A 23,468-nucleotide genomic window follows, 5' to 3' on the forward strand; every position below is an offset into this window, starting at 1 on the left:
TTTTGAGATAAATAGGGGTGGTTTCAGGATTGCTATAAAAAAATAGGTGAAATTTGAACTGTCTCTAGAGCTATATTTCTAGTTTTGTGAAGGTTTGCAAGGTTAGGACGGTTGCTCTCAATTCCTCAATACAACCTCAATTCCTGAATTTGATTGTAGCCTGGCTGATAAAGGAGTGACCTACTCTTACACCTTTGTTGTAATGTTTTTCTTTCCCTCTGGGTACATTTAGCTTAGAGGAAAAGGCCTTAAAATTTTTCTTGTTAGGCTCTGAATATCAGCTTCCGATTTGTTCAAAGTTCTGATTATAGAGTTAATAAATTCTTTTAGATACCTTGTCATGTTTCAGATAAGACAAACAGTAAATATTTACAGACAGTATTAAACAGCCCCACGGACCCAAGAGGTGTCCTCAAAGAGGGTGCAAAGGTTATTACCTTCCCAAGATCCAGAGTCACTCTCAACAATAGCCAAAAGAAAGAATTGACACCTGCATGTGCCAGGCAGGTGGAAAGCCAAGCTAAGTTCTTAGGACATGAAACGACGCAAGCATGAAGGCAATAGCTATTCCTAGGAGAAAAAGGATGAATAACCTATGGGTCTGGAGTTGGGAAAGAAGGAGCAACATGAAAATTTACTTTCCTCTCTTGACTGGGCCCTATAAACAGAGATCTTGGGAGCTGACTCTGGCAAGAACTTTCACCCTTGACCAACTTCTGCCAGGTTTTCTAGAATCCCCTCTGTGGGCTCCAATGTCTACCAGAATTTGACAAGATTTTTCATTACTTTTAGTTATTCTTAGCTGTTTAAAGGAATAATGTAGCAGTTTACTAGACTATCACTCAGTTTTGTCAACTCTGGGAGGAGCCTATACAGAGGCTCTTCTTTGAAGGTAGAATGGGGTTGTCTATTAGGCCATTAACTTGGTGGACTATACTTTATGGTTGTGTAGTCTTTTCAGAGTGGAAAAACAATTCAGACAGGTTATTACTTGAATGAGTACTCAAGTAAAGGAGGAGAGAGGGTAGCAGTAGGAGTTATTTCAGACTTCGTCTTTTGTTTTAGATACCTCATATCTTTAATTTTTCATTAGCCTTTCGTAACAATCTTTCAGTGAAACTGTTTTGGGAGTTTGAAGCCTTTTGGAGGCTTTTGCATGCCAGTTAAAATAGATATCCTATTCTTTTATTTATTTGGCAGCCCTTGCTTTCAAGTGCCTTTTAAATTCATTAGATAAATGATCTTATCTAATTGGAATGTTCCTCATAATGGCCTTTGTAATTCTAGGTTGTTTTTAGGAAGATTCTGTCATTTTTGTAGATATTTATAGCTTCTAGGACCCTAATTCTAAGACATAAAATAAGCAGATGTGGCAGAAGGTGTCCCACTTAACTCTTAATATTTTAAAGATCTCATTTTTATTATTTTTCATTATTATTATTATTATTTATTATTATTTTCTTTCTAGCTAAACTGTTGGGTCTCTCAGAGCCAAACTAATACCTAAATAGATGTGCTGCTACGTTGGGAATTGTGTGATATTTTGCACAGAAATTTTCTTGAGATTGACAGGTGACTTACTGTCAGTCCAACCCATTCCATGACCAACTTAGCCTAACACGGGAGTCTTTAGGTTAGGTGGCAAGCACTCCAACAGCTCTTAAATACTCAATGCATGCCCCCACTTTTGTTTTGTTTTTTGTTTTTTTGCTCCCAAGATTTCCATTAGCAATAACCTTTATTTACAACAAAATTTTATTCACCCATTCCCTTGCACTGGACCCAGTCCAGCTTAAACTGGACCCAGTTCAATCCCAGTTCAAAACCAGTCTGGTTTTTAAGTTGAACCCAGTTTGACTCTGGCCAGCAGTCACCAGCAGTTTCCTGTGTGTAGTCTGAGGATTGTTGAAAGGATTGAACCAGTAGACCTCAGCAAATGGGGACTGCATACTGGGGGCTCCACATAAATGGGGAACTGCAAACTGCCAGTAACCGTTCCCACATGGATCTTAAGACAGAATCAAGGGCTGGAGGTTTCCAATCAAATGGGGAACTGTAGAAAGTCAATTAGATTGGGAGCTCAGTGCAGAGAGCGCAGAGCTCAAAACCTAGATGAACTTAGCCACAGTCCTGAGAAACAGGGAGAACGATGGTGAACTTAGTGGGTTCGCCCAGTACCACACCTGTGTTTCTCATCCTCAATTGCCATCAGAAGTTTGCTTCAAAGCCCAGCACTGCCACCTAATCTGTTAAACAACAAAATTCAGCTGAGAAAATTTAAAAATCAACTTGACTTTATTCAATGATTTTTGAATTGGGTAGCATCCCATCTCACAAATAGAAAGAAGCTGCAAGGGACTGTACAAAATGGAAGGCTTTTATAGACAGAGGGGCACAGGGACAAGGAAAAAACAGATTTTCTCATTTTTCTTAGGGGGAGGGGAAGGATCTGTCAGGTGGATGACCTTACTACTGCTAATCAGGGAATTCCAGACTGACTGATTATGCTACATTCTGGGGAGAGACTGAAACTGCTCTTAGGCTAGGTATTAAGTCTTGGTTTGCTGATGGGGGACTTGGCACAAGTGACTTCATTTGGGGCTTGTTTCTTAGAACAAACGTAATCTCAGAAGTGACACTATGTTCACTAGAAGCTAGTCACTAAGTCCTGCCCATACTCAAGTAGAGAAGTAAGTTCCATATCTTTAGAAGATAATATCAAAGAAGCTTTGAATGTATCGTTAAAATCATCACACTATATTAGCATCAGTCTTCTCTTCCATGAAATAAGAAAGTGAGATATGATAGGACCTTAATAATGGTAGGTATTTTGTTATGATGATGATAATCATCATCATCATCATCATCATCATTTCTTAAGAACTTTACACTCAACCAAAGTGTATTGGTGTGTGAAATTCTCCCCACCCAAATCTGTATTTTATTAATTGTCACATTTCATAAAACCCCTCTTTTTTTAATGAAGGAAATATACTCTGATAATAAAACCAGACTCTAACCAAAGAAGTTATAGACTGATATCATTATGATTACATACAAGAACATCTGTAATAATTTATTATCGAAAGAAGAATAAGTTGCATCACCATGTAGGGTATATCCTTCTAACACACAAGGATAGTGACTCTGTCAGGTGACTTAAAAATTACATACCATTTGGCCCCATAATCCATCTCTGTGAGTTTGTCTTAAGAAAATAATGCCAAAATTTTTGATGCAAAAGTATGCTTAGCACAGGATAGTATTTTTGGTTGGTAGCCTCCAAGATGGCCCCTAATAATTGATCCCCATTTCCCGATGTTCACATTGTTGTGTAATCCCCTCCCGTTGAATGGCTGGACCTGGTGCCTCACTTGGAACAAATAGAAATGAAATATCAGGTTATAAAAAGACTGTGGCTTTTGTCTCAGGGGCTGCCACTCTCTCTTTTTACACATGGTAAGTATGATTTTAACTGGGATCAATCTTTTTCTTCTCACCCCAGAAACATACTAGAAAAAAATATACCAAGTAACGACACTCTGTGTCTTTGAGTGTTAGGACTGTGTGTGATTTGTTCTACTTTTCTTTGGTTTTCTATTCTCTTTCAATATCATATATTATTTTACAATGGAGAAATGCTTAAAAAGAAAAAGAGAAGGTAAGGAAAATCAGAGGAAAAGAACGAAGTAGAAGTTTAAACACACTTAACATTTGAGAAGTGATTGTTTTGGGAGAAAAAAGTTGTGAATTTACACATTTGTATTTAAGTAACTGCAAGGAAAAGATATAATTCAAGAGTATGTAATATTTAAAATTTGTGTAGCAGTCATATATCACTTATAATAAGAAAAATGAAACAAAATGAGATGTTTACAGAAAATACAGGTTACTTTTTACCTAGTACTCGCACATGGGAAGTACTTTGTAAATCCCTGGTAATATTATAGATGATAATTTAGTGACAATTTAGTTTGAATCCTCTAGTAATTTAGACAACGGAATTTACTAGCACATCTTTGCTAGTTGATTTCCACAGATCTCAGTGCTTCAGTCAATGAAGATTTTTGGATTGTAGGTCTTGTTTGGCAACAGGATTTTTGTAAATGGCATTCAGGGGTGCTTTGCTTTCTAACCTTCTCATTGTTAGTTTACCTTCCATCTTCCAATCCATTCTGTAGCATGTCACTGGTTTCCATGATGGCTGATTCCATCTCCTTTGGAGTCTGCTACAGGTCACTGCAATGTGGCTGTCTAGCCAAGAGCTGGTGAACAGAAACATTAAATTGCTTCAGATTGTTGGGACCTGTTACCTTTTCTCTAGCAAGGTTTTGTTTCTTTTCTTGTTCATTTGTTATTAGCAGTGGCATTGTGTTTGGAAAAATAGGTTGTATTTTTCCACTTTTGCACCCTTTGTTCTTTATAATTACCTGGAACACTTTGCTAAGATTGGAGTTCATTACATGTATTTCTGTAATGCTCACAACTAACGTTCATTCTTTGTATTTTATTTTATTTTCCACAGTGGTCAAACCAAATGAAATAGTCTCCAAAGTACCAAATCTAGTAGAATTCCAAGTTTTAAAAAATACATCTATACTAGAACATATGCATCTCTCTGACAGCAAATACAATTGCAGGAGCCGCTTTTGGGGGATACAATTTTTCACACACTCATGTTTCAGACAGCTAGTAGAACTTCATCTCCAAAATGCAAGAGGAAGAGAACATTAAACTATTTTAAATGGTCAATGTAAATTTCATTTGGCTGCGCGCATATTCGTTCCTAAGTGAAGTTATTTAAGGGGAAAAAGGTCATAATTGAGAAGAGCATATAGTGTTCTCCAGTCTGTACTTGGTTAGTTTAAAAAAATTGATTGCTTTTAGAATGTGTTTTCCTTTAAAAATTACATCATAAAAGAATGTTTTCTTTATTTTGACTAGCTTTTTTATTTCTGCAATCTTCGAGTCACATATGTGTGTACATAATAATGGGCTAAAATAATGTGTATTCTTTTTAATCTATAAGATGATGCATGGACATTCTCTCTACTGAGTCTTAAGAGCTGCTTCAATTTGAACGGTGCAGTAATTTTGCATTTGCATTTTCTCTGATTTAACTGATGTCTATAAATAAAGGCTGCAACTTAGTTTAATAATAAGAAACCTGTTATCACTGTGTGGTAAAGATAATGTATTTTCATTACTACCATTAACAACTGCTGGTGTTAATAACACATATTTTCCCTGCTTCATCCCAGAGCAACCTGCATTTGAAGTAAAGAATTGAGGTATATAGTCTTTTAAGTGTATTCTCTCAATGTTTTGTTCAGAAGGAAAATAATTATTAAAATGTCCTTAAAAAACATTGTTTGGATCTCAGTCACTACTACAGGGGAGCAAACTATACTCATGCAAGAGTACTTGTGATTTGCTGAGAATTATAGAGAACAGTGGTCCTCGAACCTTCATCAGCTATAGCCATACCACGAGGTGGAGAGAGATTACTGTAGTTTCCCAATCAAGCAAATCTATAGAGATGCGAGAGAAAAACCATTATAAGGTTGACCTTGAGTCTTTTCTACTTCATTTAAAAACCCAAGTAGATCATTCATAGATTAATATATTTAGCTATGATCAGTTACTTGTGATGGACTCACCTAGCAACTGATGGGATGCATGAAGAAAGCATACTTAGGAGTAGTGGCACGTGTGAGATTAGACTTGGCCCAACCCTTCCTGGATATAGTTCTCTTGCCCATTTGTTTGGAATGGAAAGAGGAAATAAATGAAGCCTTTGCAGCTCATCCTGCCACATGGCATGCATGTGCACATGTATACAAAAATTAATAAAGAAGAGAATACATTTTTCAAGTGAAGCGTTTTCTTTGAATTCAGATTGACCACCATCACTCCTCTCCCCAGCCAGCATAAAATTTCACTGCTGCCCTTTCCCATCTCAGGTGTTGAAAAATAATTTTGTTATGTCTTTCTGTTTGGTACCCTATATGCAATTTTAAATTGAACTTATTTTAGCTGTATCCTGTTTCATGATTCAGTAAGAACACAGTAATGATCGTCATCCTTTGCATGTATGTCTGTGTGTGTGTGTGTGTGTACTTTTTTTGCTTTTCAAAGATATTTTAAACTGATTATTTCATTTGATCTATTTGCCTATGTAGCATTTATTCTCACTTTGATTATTTGGGGATGCAAGATTAGCACTCCTGAGACCTGTGTATTCCCATGTGTTTTGTCACTCTCTAGATCTGTGGTGGCATTTTGGATTTACTCTCGTTGCTCAGTTAGAAAGCAGTTGAGCTTCCCATCAGTATAGCAGTCTTTTTCTTTACATTTTTTTTATGAACAGAAACTAAACCAATCATTCAGCCAACAAGTAGACAGTTAAAAAAGACACGTTGTAGATGCTTTTGTAGAAGTAGACTTAACTAAGCATCTCACTGCAAATTAGTTCCCTTTTCAATAAATCCTGCACCTCACAATCCCTGGCTAATATGACCCTGGTTTAGTCTTCAGACCTTAAATTTAATTTACCCAATCTCTGGATTTATTAATTCCCTAGGGGACTGTCAGTCCCTCTGGGTGTTTCAACAATTTGCTCGATCAGCTAAAGTGTTAGGCTCACTCTACCTCACTACTCAGTTTCTATCTCACTTCTCAGCTTTCTTTAGGAAGAAATAGACTTTTTTCCCCACACAGTGACTAAAAAAGAGAAAGGTCACTCAATAACTTGATCCCAGGCCACTGTCTTCTCTCTTCTACAATTAAGAAAGATTTTTCTCCCTCAGCACCTGCCCTCTACCCATCAACTTTTTTATTGTTGAGAGGGCATCACACCTCCCGTCTGAAATGTCTTTTAAGTGAATAAAATTGATCATTTTCAGCCAATTTCAACTGCAGATTAAGTCACAAATGGTAAATGGAATGAGAAAATAAACTTCAAGTAACATTCCAGCTAAATATTTTTAATCTTATCAAACAAATGTTTGGGGAAGCGATATATGAAGTGGTTTCTTTTCGAGGTCCACTTTAGGATTTTTAATATGGTTACAAAGTAATGTTTTCTGTGGGTAGCTTTTATAGAAATGCTATTTTGAACTTTTACTAGAGGTTATGACTAACAGCAATTTCCCCCCAGAAGTACAGTGGAAAGGGCAGACAGTAGACAGACGCACTGTTCCCTGCCTTAGCGAACTGTCCACTCAAATGATTTTAAGAAGATCAGAAAATTCAGAAGATATTAGGCATCGCTTGTAATTTAAGTCAACTTAATAAATGTGTACTGAGCCACTGTTCCTTTTAAAACTCTGACTTTGGTGTTGTGGGAAGGGGCTTCAAGGTGGAAGGGTTACAAAAATAACTAAGGTTCCATTTCTGCCCTCAGACACATTTGGAGTAGGTAAATCATGTTGTGTAGCTGGAATATCCACAGCTGACTACAGAAAGGATCCTTCACAGCTGTTTTCCCAGAGTTTTACTATTGCATGTGAGCTCGTCTCTTAAGTTTGGCCTTGGTGACCGTAAAATTAGTATTATCACCTATAGCACTGTCCTAGGCTCCTGAGATATGGCATTTACTGAGACTCATTTCTGTCTGTAAGGAACTCTCAGCCAGTTACTGGCTGTTTGTTTATTGAAACAGGTTTAATAAACCAGCAAAATAATGTTCAGCAATCCAAGTTGCCAGATTGTACAGAAAAGATGCTGTTATCATCTGCCAAGGGTATAGCCGATAAGGTGGTCAGGCCCCCAGATGGTCTCCCATTGTTAAATCTGGCCCCTGCTAGTGCACCTTGAAAAATGCACAGCTGAAAAATGTAGTTGGGACAAAGGGAGTCTGAGCAAACCATCCATCATTTCTTCCTGATGTTCTTAAGGTCACGTGCCCTCAGTGTTACACCCAGGGAGAGCAGACTTGGCCTCCAGTGCCCAACTAAGCCACCAGCTGCTGACCCCTAAGTGATTATTTGTTTATGTTTAATTTCAGTTTGAAGATTGAACTGGCTTTTCCTACCTAGTTGCAAACTAGTCAGGTGACCGCATTCGTTTCAGGGATATAATATGCCCAAAGAAACAGTGCTGGCCAACTGCTTCCTTGATAACAATGTACTTCTGAAACCAAGCATTTGTATCCATGAACAATAAAGAAAGTCTAGGTATTGAGTTGGTGACCTGGTTTCTATTGCTAACTCTCTGTTCAAGGACCTCTCCTCCTTGAAGTTATTTTAAAACCTGATCTCATAGCAGTAGCTTCAGTTTCACATGTGAATTGGTGGGCTATTTGGAAAATATTTTTTTGTTAAAAAGAGAAGAGCAAAGCTTTTGCACAGCAAAGGAGACCATAGACAAGATGAAAAGACAACCCTCAGAATGGGAGAAAATATTTGCAAACAAAGCAACTGACAAAGGATTAATCTCCAAAATACACAAGCAGCTCATGCAGCTCAATATCAAAAAAAAAACCCAATCCAGAAATGGGCAGAAGACGTAAATAGACATTTCTCCAAAGAAGATATACAGATTGTCAACAAACACATGAAAGGATGCTCAACATCACTAATCATTAGAGAAATGCAAATCAAAACTACAATGAGGTATCACCTCACACCGCTCAGAATGGCCATCATCAAAAAATCTACAAACAGTAAATGCTGGAGAGGATGTGGAGAAAAGGGAACCCTCTTGCACTGTTGATGGGAATGTACATTGATACAGCCACTATGGAGAACAGTATGGAGGTTCCTTAAAAAACTAAAAATAGAACTACCATATGACCCAGCAATCCCACTACTGGGCATATACCCTGAGAAAACCATAGTTCAAAAAGGGTCATATACCACAATGTTCATTGCAGCACATATTTACAATAGCCAGGACATGGAAGCAACCTAAGTGTCCATCGACAGATGAATGGATAAAGAAGATGTGGCACATATATTCAATGCAATATTACTCAGCCATAAAAGGAAACGAACTTGAGTTATTTGTAGTGAGGTGGTTGGACCTAGAGTCTGTAATACAGAGTGAAGTAAGTCAGAAAGAGACAAACAAATACATATATATGGAATCTAAAAAAAAAAAAAAATGGTTCTGAAGAAACTAGGGGCAGGACAGGAATAAAGACGCAGACGTAGAGAATGGACTTGAGGACATGGGGAGGGGGAAGAGTAAGCTGGGGCGAAGTGAGAGAGTGGCATGGACATATATACACTACCAAATGTAAAAGAGATAGCTAATGGGAAGCAGCCGCATCGCACAGGGAGATCAGCTTGGTGCTTTGTGACCACCTAGAGGGGTGGGATAGGGAGGATGGGAGGGACACGCAAGAGGGAGCATTGTAAAGCAATTATACTCCAATAAAGATGTTAAAAAAAAAAAAGCAATAAAAACATAAAACATGTATCTATGATCAGAGTATTATTTAGAGAAAAACTATCCTGTCTCTCTGATAATATGCAAAACTTTTTTGTTCAGTCTTATTATAATAAGGCTATTAAGCAGGAAGAGACCCTATTGTGAATTATATTCCTAATGTCATTTATTATTTGTTTATGTTTAAGTAGGTAAACAATCCTTGATCAGTAGATGTTTTTTGCTACCAATTTTAATTAACAGAAAGGAGTGTCTTGTTATTAAGGAGTCAGGTGTTTATAGATGAGACATTTTCATGCTGGCAAAAAGTTTGTTTCTTTAAATATGTTAAGTATATTCTTCATATTCTTATTTCAATATTTTTTTACTCAGCAAATCCTTTTTCTTAGATAATACAAAGTAAATTTCAGGTAAGTCCACATGTGCATTCTGAACAAATGGAATTTGAAATGAAGAGTTACAGCTGTTTGTGCAAAGAGACATTAGCATTTTGAGAAGTAATCAGAGTGATCTATCAGCCATCAAGTCCTTCCCTGTATCTCTGTTTTTTGCTCTCAAATTTTTGTTTGTAATTGTACGAACCAGCCTTTATGACCCCAGGTACTAATATGACACTCGGTTTTATAAGTAGTGAAATAATAGTGATGATGGGGTTTTGTTGTTATTTGTTTCCTTGCTTGTTTTGTTTGGTTTTTTAGCTCAGGAAAAAGTACTATAAAATACTAAGATTTGACAGTCCTCCATTCTTGTCTAACTTCCTAGAGGAGAATTCCTTAACATTCTCTATTACTCTCTCACACAGAGTCTTTTACGCAGGAGTTGTGTCCTACTTATTTTAAGTGAGTCAGTTGATAAATGTGTTGTATTTTAGATTACAGGATGGCAGGGTCCCCCTGAGCATGAATTCCTTTCTGAGTGTACATTAAACTGCTTTTGAGATTATGGTAACATTTTACAGGTCTCAGTTTAAGACTAAATTTCCTTTATTTTAGATTGCTGTAATCCTCTACAGCCCTAATGTTAAGCAATAACATGTCCAGTGAAGACTTACTTTACTTTTCAAGGTTCCTGATATTAATTCTAGAGATAATCAACACACTTAAAATATAAATGTGAGTCCACTGACATTATCTAGATCTTATTCTTCATCCCCAGAATGATGCTAAGTGCAAGAAGGCAATACCAAATAAGAATAGGAAACTCTTTACCCAGTAGTTACTTAAAGACAAGTTAAATTCATGAGTCGATTAGGAAGCCATAAATCATTGTAATCTTCTGTGGCATTGAACTTGAACATTGAACTAACAGATCATTTAATCAGATGTGAAATGATTATCTGAATAAAGGTGAGGAGGAAGGAGAGGTGATTATGGGTTGAAGACTTCACGTAGGCACAATGAGCAGATTCTTGGAGGCAGGAGAAGTGTTGAAAGAGTAGAGGAGAACGAGTAAGGCCTTTTAGACTGGATGCTCAAGCAGGAAAGGCCAGTAAAGAGATTGTTCACTTTGGAAGAAAGTGGAGTGAGGTAAGAAATTCAGTTAGGTGAGAAGGGGCCAAGTTGTGCAGGCCCAGGAAAACTGTTGTCACTTCCCTATCCATTGTTGCACTGAAGGAGTGTCCATCTGGAATTATCCATCAAGCATCAAGAGTAGTGATAATGGTGGTGGTGGTGGTGGTGGTGGTGGTATTTGTAATGGTCACCAGTTATTGAGCTCTTATTATGTACCAGGCTTTTGTACTTTTTGTGGATTACCGTACTTGAAGACATTATTATTATCTATTTTATAGCCAAGGAAAGGAGGCTTAGAAGAGGTTCTTTACTCACCCCAAACCACAGAGCTAGTATGTTATAAAGGCAAAATTTGAACCCAGGTAATATTACACCAAAGTCTACATTCTTTAACATTTCCCAATATCACCTCTGTGTAATAAGTATTTGTAGAGAGCAGCAGTTCAGAGGCACGATCCTACATTTTTAGAAGAGACACTGATAACTGGAGTCCATCCAAAGGAGGCTTCATGGGGTGATAAAGAATCCTTGAATCCCTGTGAACAGAAAAGAGACATCATGAAGATAATCTGGTTTGTGAGACAAAGTGAGAGATTTGGCTTTATATCCCCCTTTGTTCTTCTCTTCTTCAGTCTTGGTGGGCTGAGTTCCCTCACCATTATATATTCTAGAGATTGAGGAATTACATAGAAATGTCTAAGTGAATTGCAAGATTATTTCAGATGGATGGGACTAGTTTTACCAGTGGCAAAAGAGTTCTCAAGTGTTGTCGTTCAGTGGTCTTTTTTGAATGAGACATCATTTGCTTTTATATTCCACTAAAGCAATCCTTGAAGATGCTGTACACACAAAAGAAAACCAGGGTACCCATAAATTCTGCAGGTGATTTCGAGTCAAACACATGGGATCCTTTGGAGACTTCATGAAGCAGAGGAAGAGGAGCAGAGGCTGGTGTCTGGGTAGCACTGAAGTTAGTCCTGTTATTGATCAGGACCTAAACAACAGAAACTCAGTGTTCCTTCTTTTCTAGAATACTAACTATTCTAATATGCCATTTAATAATTATGCTGTTTTAATAATGGCATTTTAGGGACAAAACCCCCTTTCAGTAAAGGAAGACATCTGTTCTAAGTTAGATTCTGATGTCAGAAATGTTAAAATTTCTAAAGGCTTTTATCTTAGAATAGAGGACAAAGAAGGAAGTTCTGCCCCAGTCTATACAAAATCTTGTAGGGCAAAAAAGAGAGAGAGAGAGAACACCAGGCAAATTTTGGGGGAGGCAACATGATTTGTGGATATTTTGTCTCTAAGAGGTAAAGGAGGGATGGGGAAGACAGAATCAAAGACCAGGCATAGAAAGGGTCAAAATGAAGTTAGTGGGTATCAGAAGGAGGGATTTCTAGTGTCTGGATTAGATACTCTGATCAGTTTAGCATAATATCTGATAGAGGCTACATGAAATCATTCCTTAATGCCCACCCATTAACTATCACCAAATAAGACCAAATCCACCTTGACAGCCCAATCCAAGGAAATCTACCTTCTTCAGCCTAATAGGTCTGTCTCCAAAGGCACTGGCCACATTGCCCTACTTCCCATTTTCAGATCTGAAGGCTTCACCCTAAGGTGATGGGTGTCCTTATAAACTTCGGACTGCTGACCATCCCTCTCGGTGCAGATGAAGGAGCTTATTCAATGTAAACTTTTAATAAGATGCACAGATGCTAAAAAGTACATGGTCATATCCTTGTAGACATCATCGTAAGTAGGTGGTGAATAGCTATTAAATGGGAGTTTTACCATGTATAAAGAGAGATTCTTAGTTGAGCTATGCCTTTGAAATATCTTTTTTGCTCTCTGAAGATCAAGTTTACCACTGGATTATAAAATCAGTAAAGGCAGACTATGACTTTTTGGTCACCAAATTGCTCTATCCCCACATCTCAACATTGTAGAATCTTAGCAAAATTTTGTTGAATGTTCTTTCTTTTAATATCCCTGTCATACTTTATTGTTCTCCAAGGCTATCTAGGGGGGAAAATGAGTTTCGAACCTTAGTCTCTGAAAGTCAGGTGGAGCTAACAGGCACTCACTCCTGTTTTGCATTTACTTGTCGCATTTTTAGTAAACTTCTCCCTACCTTGAAGAAACGTACATACATTTAGACTGATTAATGTGCAGATCTTCAGTGCTTTAATTCTAAGAATTGGAAATGCTTCTCATTGAAGTATTCAGCTCCTCAGCATAACCCATTTTAACAATTTTCCAGTCCAGTTTGTGCCAAAAGATGGAGTTGATTTCTGACAGGGTCTCTATTAAACTCTTTCAATTTGCAGTTCTTTTTATCAATCTTCATTTATCCATAAAAGCCAAATTTGACCTAGATGTGTAATGATGCATGACAACACCTTGAGTTTCTAATCCCTGTTCTCCCAATGAATATTGCTTTATCATCTCTTCTTTCTGTAGTATTAAAAGTTTACATAAACTTAGCACAGTGGAGTGAAAGCAACAGCCTAGTGCTGGTGGTGGTCACCGTGATTGGCACATATGGCTTGATTATACATTGAGTGCATTTGTGCAGGAATGTTTCTCCAGGATTTCCTGAAAGGATGATGCAATTGAGGTCATGAGAGATGAAGAGATGTTTCCAAGGCCACATACCTAATTCAGGGCAGAGTAAAGATCCAAGCCTCCCACCTGGCTAGTAGTGAAATGTTTTATATGCTTGCTTCTTTGCTTGTTTGTTTTTTACTGAAGGAGGATTATTTGGGGAAATACAAAAAGGCTTTCTTTTAGCATGTGTCTGGAGTCATCTTGTACTATAGTAGAGAAGTCTGATGTACCCTCCAGGTGGCAAGACAGTGGGTCTCTGAATGTGGTAGATCATGTGCCATGTTGGATAAGAGTTTGGGCTTTATGGTCAGGTAGACCTGCATTGAAATTCCAGCTCAGATATCAAGGAGCTGTAGGATCTTGGGCAAGTTACTAACCTCCATGCCCTGCAGCATCCACACCTGAACTTATTATGAGGATAAAAGGACCTAATACCTATGACATGCTTAGTATATACGTGACACAGTCATGCTCTTAATGAAAAGTTAACTATTCTTAATATTACTTGTTTACCTGGTTATTGATAAAACTCATATGTGCCTGAAGGTGAAACCAGGGTTATGGCAATGGAACAGGACAAAATGATAACCATGTTTCTTATTAATTTCTAGTTGGAACATACAACAAGCATGTGTATATCTTTGCTTGTTTAGTTTTTACTATATCATCCTGCCTAGAGGAGGATTTTTTTTCTAGCATAAAAAGAGCTCTTTAGCATGTATGTAGGTCATGTTGTAGCATAGTAGTAGACTGGGTGATACCCTTGAGGTTCCCCTTATTGAAGAAACTTACAGAGAAAGGTCAGTAATTTTACTTTGTGGGGCATGGATTTCCTTAAAAGTCAATAGCAAGAAAATATTTTACTGTTTCCTACCCTATCCTGTACTCATATCCCTCCCACTTTCTTTTTTATTCTATCACCTCTCCTGAAGCCAAAGGTGAAAACTTCAGATAATTTGCCTATAGACAGTATAATTTATTTTGGAAAACATTGTTCTAGACTGGTATCTTCCTCACTTACTTCCATTTATGGTACAATGCACTGTTACAAAAGAAAATCTCAAATAATTTGTTAAGTCAGTATATTTCAGTAAGGTCATTCCATTGTTTTGCATGCTTTCTAGGTAAGGTACCCCAGTTACAGTGAATGCCTGGCCTTACACTGGGCTGGCTGTAAGTCTCCCTGGACTAAATCCAATTCCATTTTCCTTTTTCTACCCCAATTGCACTTCCCCAAATTTTCTTCTGAATTTGTGATTTTAAGCAGGTATTTCATGGAAGCAGCTGTATGTAGTGGTTAAAGCTCTTGTAGTCAAACCAACCCATGTTGAAACCCTATCTGACCACTAACTAGCTGCTGAGCGTTGCAAGTTATTTCACCATTCTGAGCCTCAGTTCTCCTGTCTCTAAAAATAATGGTAATAAGTCATACCTCGTAGGAGTTTGGTAAAGATTGAATGAATTATTTGTTGACTAAACAGTGCCTAGGAGTAATGGCGATTGCGGAGTACTTATCATTTGCAAGGTAATAGGCTTTGTGTTTTACTTGAATTACCTCATTTAGTCCTGGCACCAACCCTGCAAGGTGGGTATTATTATTATCCTCATTTTATAGATGAAGAAACTGACGTCCAAAGAAGTTAACTAGTTCACATAGCTTGTAACAGATAGAGCCACTACTTTTGGGTCAGAGGTCAGAATCAGAACTGCATGGGTGGAATTTTACAGCACCTCAAAGTCAGGATCATATGTCGTTTATCTTTGTATCTTGCCTCCTCTTTTTGACCTCAGGAACCAAAGCAACATTTTCTTGTGTGTTGGATGAGGTCTCACAATATGAGGATTAAAGAATAATTTTCAAACATTTACAGCCGAGACAATGGAATGGGCCAGCTTGCAAAAGAGGAAGCTCCCTGTCTTTGAAAAGTTTCAAGCTGCTGTTGGCTGACCTCTCAGGTCCTGTCCACTTCTAAGATTTTATGGTTCATTAATCTCCTTGGCATGTCCACGTTACATAAGGTGCCTCTCCCTGCTGCAGGAGAGAGGAAGATTACCTGTCTGTGGTTTATGTGTTAAATTGTTCCGCCTTCACTCTTAAAAATTAAAATCTCCTACACAGGATCCTACCAATGATTATTGTCTAAGCTCTTTTAAAGAATCAGATTCTCATTTCTACTCCTATTTTTAGTTTTGAGAAGCTGGTTCAGTTCCTTGTTAAAAAGTATTGTAAGCATCATGTAGCACCATTATTAAGAAATGTATTATACAGTATGAATGGAGTGCTGGATGAATTTATGTGAATTATTCCATGTTTGAGAAGGAACCATTAGGTACTTGTTCTAAATAAAATTCTTTAAGGTAAGGAAATTGCAAATGTACAGTTTTTCCACCCCTTCTCAAAACCTTTGGCATCGTCTGGGCAGCTAGTAATGATGATTGCCCTGAAGAGGAGATTACTGTGGCACTTTCTAGGTATTCCAGTCTTTAATTATTTTTAATGTCAGTGCCAAATGAAACATTTACGGAAAAGCTCACAGTTAAGCCAAGTAGGTTGAAAATTTATGCTTACATTGGTGAAATGTCAAACATTATATGGCAGTACTATTTTTTTTTTTGGAGACAAGAATTCTCTTTGCCCCAGTTTTTCATGACTCATCTTTTCTTAACTCATCTTTCTTACAGTTTGAAACTTCGTCTTCAGAGAATCAAAAAAGCTTTCTTCATCATTTTTTTCTCCAATTCACAAGAGCTCCACTTTTAAGTGGAAGAAATAATGTTAGTTTTTCCACAGGGATTGATTATAAATTCCTTCTCCGTGTTGAATTATACTGGCCTCTAGTGGTTACCTGTCACAATTATGTTTCATATTGCCCTTGCCATAACACACTTATTGTAACACTGTACCATATATTTTAATAATTTTTGAGAATCTGTATTGAGCAGCACAATCAGAATTGTCAGAGGTTTGAAGTAGATTTCATCATGAAATTGATTAAACTTTATGTACCTTGTGCATCTATAAAGACAGCCATTTGGAACTACAGCATAAAACTGGGCTGGAATTCCTGTTCTCACACCTGCCTGGGCAGAAATTACGATCCTCCCAGCTGATAAGAACTTTGGAGTGAAGCTAGATGACACGGTGTGAAAGGAAACCTTACAGATCACACTGTGAGGCAGAAGTGTCAGCTTACTGGGGGCACACAAGAAATGGGAGATGCCCTTAACAAGTATGGAGCACCTTAGAAGACTATCCCAGGGTTTCTGGACTGAAAACTTGGACATGATTTTTTTCAGAATAATCTTAAAAATAAAAAGAAATGTAAAAAGAGGCACTTCAAGGCATTTATAAAAATGTGTCTGTCAATCAAGGAGATTCCCCTTTGGTACAACATGAAGAGTCATTAAATAGATTCAAGACTACCCTTTGGATCTAGCACATAGGAAAGTACACATTCAAGAAATAAACTCATGCTGAGGGACTGTGTGAGATGGATGAAGTGGGCTTCCACAAACAAAGGGATTTTTGTCCAGATGTTTCAGAGAATGAAGAGCAGTTGCAGATGTAGGGTAGAGAGAAAGAAACTCTAACATATCAGAAAGCAAATGCTTATCTAAACTATGTGGATTCAGGTAGTGTGTGTGCGTGTCTGGCCTTACCAGGTGCTGTTCACTTCCTGAAAAGCTATGTGGATCTTATGTGATTTGAGAGCTTCTTTTTCCTTCCCTACATTTTTTCTTGTTTGTAAAGCCATCCTACACCTACTCCTTTGGGGTGTATTTTATTGTTGACCATTAGTGGCTCAGTGACACAGTTTATTAACTTGATAAAACAGAATAGTGTGACTTTTGAGATAAATGTGAGGCCACTACTTGCAGCTGGGTCATTGGAGTTTCATGGAAGTTAAACATCATCTTTTGTCCAAGGCTGCAGACCTACATTTTTACTTATTAACCATCTTTTCAGGTTTGTCTCCCTGTTACTTGTGTTCCTTTAGACAGACTGGGAGGCCGCATGGGGATTCGGACTTACTGAGCCTGTCTTTCATTATGCTGAAAATAAGAATTGCAAGTCACCTTCTAGACGGGCCTTCCTTAGTTTTCGTTTGCAGCTAATAAACCAAATGAAGTCATTTCAGTGCTGAGAAGCTCATTTTCACCTGACAAGCTATCATTTGTCATTTATAATGGACAGAACCCAAGATACTAAAGGTTTTTGGCTTGTTTTCCTTTTCCGGCCTTTACCTTGGGTGTAGATGCAGACAGTTAATGAGCAGTAGTTTCTGATTTGTAGGTGCTAGCCATCTCCCAGAAAGAACAAGAGAAAGTGTTTGAAAATATTCATTAAATGGCTTAAACTGAGTGTTCAGATTTTTTCCATTTATTTTATTGTTTAATTCATGTCCATGGATATGTTGTAGAGAGAGGAAAACTAAACTAAAATTAAGCTTCCAGTTCTAGAATCTGTTTCAGCCTCCAAAGAACGGATTTTCTCAAATTGAAGCTGAGTTGGTCAAAATAGGATGTTGTTATCAGTCTTGCTAGGAAATTATGGCTCACTCAACTCAGTATATGGAGGAAAGTTTATTTACAAAGAGATTGATAATGAGAGGGGGTGGGTAGCGGGTATGCAAACCATAAGAGAAAGTACAAGAGCCTGGGGCAAGTCTGAAATGAAGACTTTCTCCACCTTTTGTGGAGGGACACAGCCACTCAAGACGACCTTGCTGGGAGGGACCTGGAGGAATAGAAACACCCCAACTTCCCTCTCCTCTTGCCAAGGCTTCCCGGATGCCAGCCGGGGAAAGGAGCCCATTGATGCAGCCCCTGGAGTCAGCCTTCCGGGACCCAGAGGAGCAGGGTGGGAATGCAGATTTACAGCACAGATAGGTCCCAAAGGACATCCTTTGATTGTTGAGTGTGTGCCTCAGGAGGTAGAGTGTTCCGAATCCTTTTTTGTAAAGGGGGTCTAACAACTTGAGAACTCCACTGAGGTCTGCAGAAGGTTAACCAGGGGTGGGAGATAATCAATGATTTAGACACTGAGGTACAAAGAGTTTGGTTAAATTTCATTCCTGTCAGGCTGTGGGAGTGCTTTGCCAATGTAGTTTTTAATTTGCTCCAGACATGGTATTCAGACATTTGCTGAACAGCTAAATAAATATATCAAACTTCCACACAACAGATTACAATAAGGTCAGACAGTGATATCAGTAATTTTAAAATATTGTCTACAGCAGAGCTGTTTTTTGGTGACAGTGATATCTGATGCTGCTAGTAGATGTAGAATGAATTCTATAGATTTTCCTCTCCTCCTGATTTTAAATATTACCAGGCAACCGTCCTGCCCAGACATTTCAGAAGAGCCCTAATTCAAATGGGATATTGATTTTTAATAATTTCAGATATTTTAAATGGTACCTTTTTTGGAGTTTTTGTTGGTTTATGTGTTTTGCCTGAATTAATTCACCTGAATTTAAAATTTTGATGCTAAAGAATATTACCTTCAATGACAGTTTTGGAATTTAAGATTCTGGGTGTAAGGTTTGGGGTTGGAGGTCATTTTACTGGGATGAATAAAGGGTGGGACTTCAGGAAATAAATTGGAAGCTTGTTCTTACAAAGAAATATGGCAGTAAACTGATTTTCCCAAATATACTGATGAGATCTGTTATGAAAAGAAACATATGTATGTGTTTTAAAAATTATTTTACTTAAAAGAATTTTAGCATAAATTTTAGTGTATAATAAATAGCTTATAATTTATTGAGATCTTAGCTGGAAGCTTATATTTTTACTTTTCCCAGTCACATATTTTTCCATTAGGGGTTTTGATAAGAATCTTTGTCAACCCCTCATTTTTCCAGAAAACTAAATGATCAGAGAGATTTGAACAGATGTATGGGGGCATCACAGAATCATTATATGCCACCTTCATCTTACATAGACTTGTTATTTACAGAAACAGTGGGTTTTGCGGTTAACTAAATTTATGTTCATTTCTCTGTGGTGTGAAGTGTGAATCTGTGTGGTCCTAAGTTTTGGCTCTGTCTGCCTAGCTAATTTTTTTCTTTAATTGATGTCAGTCACGTATAAAGGCAAAAAAATCACCCATAGAAACATTTTTTTCCTTTTCTATAGGAACAGTTACCCTGTGGAAATTATTATGTTACAACAGTAGACAGATAGACATCCTGTTTATAGATTAATAAATGGGTTCTTCACCAAGTTGCCAATTTTATGGGTGTTCTCTGTATTAACTCTCCAACTAATGATGATGGAGTATACATATTCACATTCATCAAGATGACATAAGTCTGAGATGATTGGACAAAATACTGCTCAGAAAGAATGTGCCAATAAATATTCTTAATCTGCACCAATGTAGCTTCCATTACAAATAAAATATAGATATTGCATTATGAGCAATGAGTGTCCTGCCTTGAAAACAATTATCTGTTAAGCTGGGAAGGCAGTTTTGTAACCAAAATATTTCTTAACAATTTTAATAGCTCATTTCTTAAGTGAGCGCTCTCTCTGTCTCTGTCGCTCACTGTCTCTGTCTCTCTCTTTCCTTAAGTCTTTTGAGGCTTCCAGTGAAAGCGTAGAACCAAAATCCCCTTGCTCTGTTTTTTCTTTTAGCTTCAAATGGCTCTGTGGCCAAATTACACATCATAGTAGTTTTTGCAAGAGCTATTTTAAACGCAGGGCACTCAAAAAGAACCTTGCATTTGCCATTCTAAATGCTCAAGTGGTTTTTGTAATCCTGGCAATGGTTCTGATTCTCAGTTCAAAAGGATTTGGAAAATGTCTCTGTAAAAAGATAAAAAACATGTCTGTGCGGTTCCCTTGAATCTCTGTGTTCTTCAGTCCTTTTAATTTCTTGTGTCCTGTACCTGCTTTTAATGCCAACCAGTATTTCCATCTTTAGATTTTACCTTCTCCTGAAAATCCTGTTAATAATTGACTTTAACCACCACCACCATGTTTACTGACAACTGGGGAAGCATTTGTGTCCCACACTTTGACTGGCCGAGGCATTCACGGTTGCTGTTCTTGATCATAAAAGCCTTCCAGTTTTGCAGATACTTGTAAATATAACCTAAACAGTGCAATGATTGGCATCTTTGGGGAGAAGGACCCTAGATTCCTGTGTCACCTAACCACCCAATATACCAGCTCCTGAACAGTTTTCTTGACAGTTCTCTGGGGATCAAATTTTCCACCCTTTGACTCTTCTGCAAAAAATGACTAAAGTTGGGTATTCTAAGTTAGAACACAGATCCTCTGCTAAAGCTCTCATAAGCTAGAATCCATACTATTTGACCAGATTATTTTTTTCATGAAGCACTGTATAAGCCTGAATAGCTTATTCAGGCTTATATTGAATAAGCTTATTCAGGCTTATTGAATAGCCACTCACACAGAGTTACCATACTTCCCACTGGCCATTCCATGGTCTGATATTGAAAATCTCTATCAACAGTGATGTCTCTAATGGCATAATTCTCCATTAGAATTTTCCTGATCATAAAAATAGAAATAATAGCTTTGGCAAAGGGATAAATTTCAACACATCAGAAAGGGGAAAGGGGGGCTTCCCAGTCTGCAGAGAGGGGTCTTGTAAGGACATCTGTCCCAGTTCAGGAGGGACTCTGGGTTTTGGACTCACTCTTATAACATCATGACCCCTCCATAGTCCTATCTAAGTAGGGATTGCAAACCACAAACTCTGGACAACTCTTTTATCAGTAAACAGGGAACATTTTGGGTTGTAAAGAACCAAAACCATTAGTCCACAAAACTATAAAAGATATCTTACCTCTGGTCCATTTTAATTGAGCAGTGAGATTTGAAAACAAGAAATAGTTGGACACCAGAATATAGAACTCAGGACTGTGCCCTTGAAGCTTGGAAATAAAACCAAAATAGAACTGGGGCTCTTGATTAGTCACAGAAGTGACTGAAAGACAGTCAGAGGGAGTGGAAAGACCATGGACTTCGAAGTAAGACTGACTTGGTCCAAATCGTCACTCCACTGCTTAATATCTATGTGCCCTTGGACAACTTACTTAAGCTCCTTGAGTCTCAGCTTACTTGCCAGGGAAGGTTGTAGTTCATCATTCTTAGCACCTAGGAAAATTAACATGCAATAAATGCTAATCCTCCATACCATTTTACTTATTCTAGTGAGGAGAAGATTGCAGGATACACGTATGGTGAAGAATTCAGGAATAAGTAAATAGAACAAGGATGATTTAGACACATTTTCCTTGTTTCACCCTGGGTGGTCTGAGAGGTCAAGCTTAATGGAAACTTGGCTCTCCAGTCAAATATTGCTCATCCATCAGATGTCATTTCCATGCTATCAGTTTTGGGATAACAGATAGATATTCCAAAGTTGGAATAAAATGGTTGGGTGTTTATCTTGATTAATTAAAAATCCTGAAATGTTGTTTGGGATTAAGAGTGATGTTTAAGATATTTTCTTTAAATTCTGAGCTTTTCAGGTTGGATTGTTTACTCACTAAAAGTATTTCTTCCTTGGAAGAAACTAAAAGGGCAGAGTGGCCAAGTGTTTTTCAAGAAATACTGTTGTTCTCATGTCATTTGTAAATCTGGACATCATTTGCTTTAACCCAAGGATCCTAGGGCTTGATTTCATACAAAAGAAAATAATTTCAAACTTCAAGAATAAACTGAAAGTAGAAAAGCAAGCTGTAGAAGCTTACTCAGATTTCAGCAAAAGGCAAATCTGGTCCCAAGTGGACTGATCTGTCGGCTTATTTGTAAGATTACAGCAAATCCCAAGATTGAATGCCTCACCTGAATCACTTCCTTATTGACTGAATCCATTTAGACTCCCCTCTAATTTAGCAGAGTGTTTTTATTAAAGCCAGGCATACAAACATCAATTATCCAAGCTGCATCTAATTTCCTTCACCATTTATTTTCCTTCGTTGGCCACCAATGGATTAGAAGACATGATTAGAATTCAGCAGGAAAATAAAAACAACAACAAAAAAGAGAAAAACAGTTCCACAAAAACAGATGCTTAAATAAGAGCAACAACTTTCAGAATTAAAATAACTTGTGATTAAAAGAAAGTCCTTATCTTGCCTAATATAAACATGCTTGCTTGATTTTCATCAGCAGTGCCTACTGCACTGGGACTAAATTAGCAACCTGAACTGGAAGAAGCAGACAAAACCCAGTAGTTGCACTTACTATGCTTAATGTATACACTACGGTGTGTTTTAAATGCAGTATAGTACTTAACTATTTGCAATAATCATTGCAAAATGGCAGGCTTATTGCTAAGTCTTTCTATTTGTTCATTTCCAGCCAGTGTCAGGGAGAGAAAAAGAAGAAAGCAAAGGCATTCAAGTCATTTTATAAACTTGTTAAAGGTACAGGTTTGTTCCAAAGGAATGATATTAATGTTGGAATGGACACATTTATTTAATCAGCCATTGCTACAGCCTAGGTACATTAATGCTGTTGGTGAGAGCGAGAAAATGGTCCAACAAAGGAAGAGAACTTAAGATCTGAAAACCCACTATCAAAGAAATATCAAATGATGCAAAGGAGGAGTGATGGTTGCACTGAATTTGAGGATAGACATCAGTCAAATTGTGTCGGTGTCAAGGGGTGGCAAACTATGGCCCATGGGCCAAATCTGGCCTCCCACTTGTTTATGTGAATAAAGCTTTATTGAAACACAGTCTGCTTATTCATGTACATATTGTCTGTGACTGCTTTAATGTTGCAACAGCAGAGTTGAGTAGCTGGAACAGAGACTGGCCCTCAAAGCCGACTAGCCCTTAACAGAAAAAGTTTGCTAACCCCTCATGTATATCAGCAGCGCCCCTACGATCACCCAGCTGTTCCAGACAGCCCTGCGTGTGGTATGGTAAAACAAACCCTGGTTGAAACTATGACTCCTTA

The 23,468-nt window shown here is 37.7% G+C and overlaps 1 protein-coding gene across 5 annotated transcripts in view; it reads left to right on the plus strand.

The window, feature by feature from the left end:
* The window catches only part of SUCLG2 (succinate-CoA ligase GDP-forming subunit beta), a 256,923-nt gene that overhangs the window by 201,729 nt on the left and 31,726 nt on the right, over positions 1-23,468 (plus strand). The window contains exons 10-11 of one of the 5 annotated variants that reach the window (XR_014232125.1): positions 15,312-15,476; positions 16,203-19,756. The exons of 3 other annotated variants lie outside the window; for them this stretch is intronic. Coding sequence is in view for 1 of the 2 variants with exons in the window: in XM_082344803.1 (XP_082200929.1) it covers positions 15,312-15,374 (63 nt within the window). In the remaining variant the exon portion in view is untranslated. Of the gene's footprint in view, positions 1-15,311; positions 19,757-23,468 lie in introns of those variants that run through there. One more of the 5 variants, XM_082344803.1, reaches the window with a different exon arrangement.

This window comes from Balaenoptera borealis (assembly GCF_965194805.1).
Source record: "Balaenoptera borealis genome assembly, chromosome: 12".
In the NCBI taxonomy this organism is placed as follows: domain Eukaryota; kingdom Metazoa; phylum Chordata; class Mammalia; order Artiodactyla; family Balaenopteridae; genus Balaenoptera; species Balaenoptera borealis.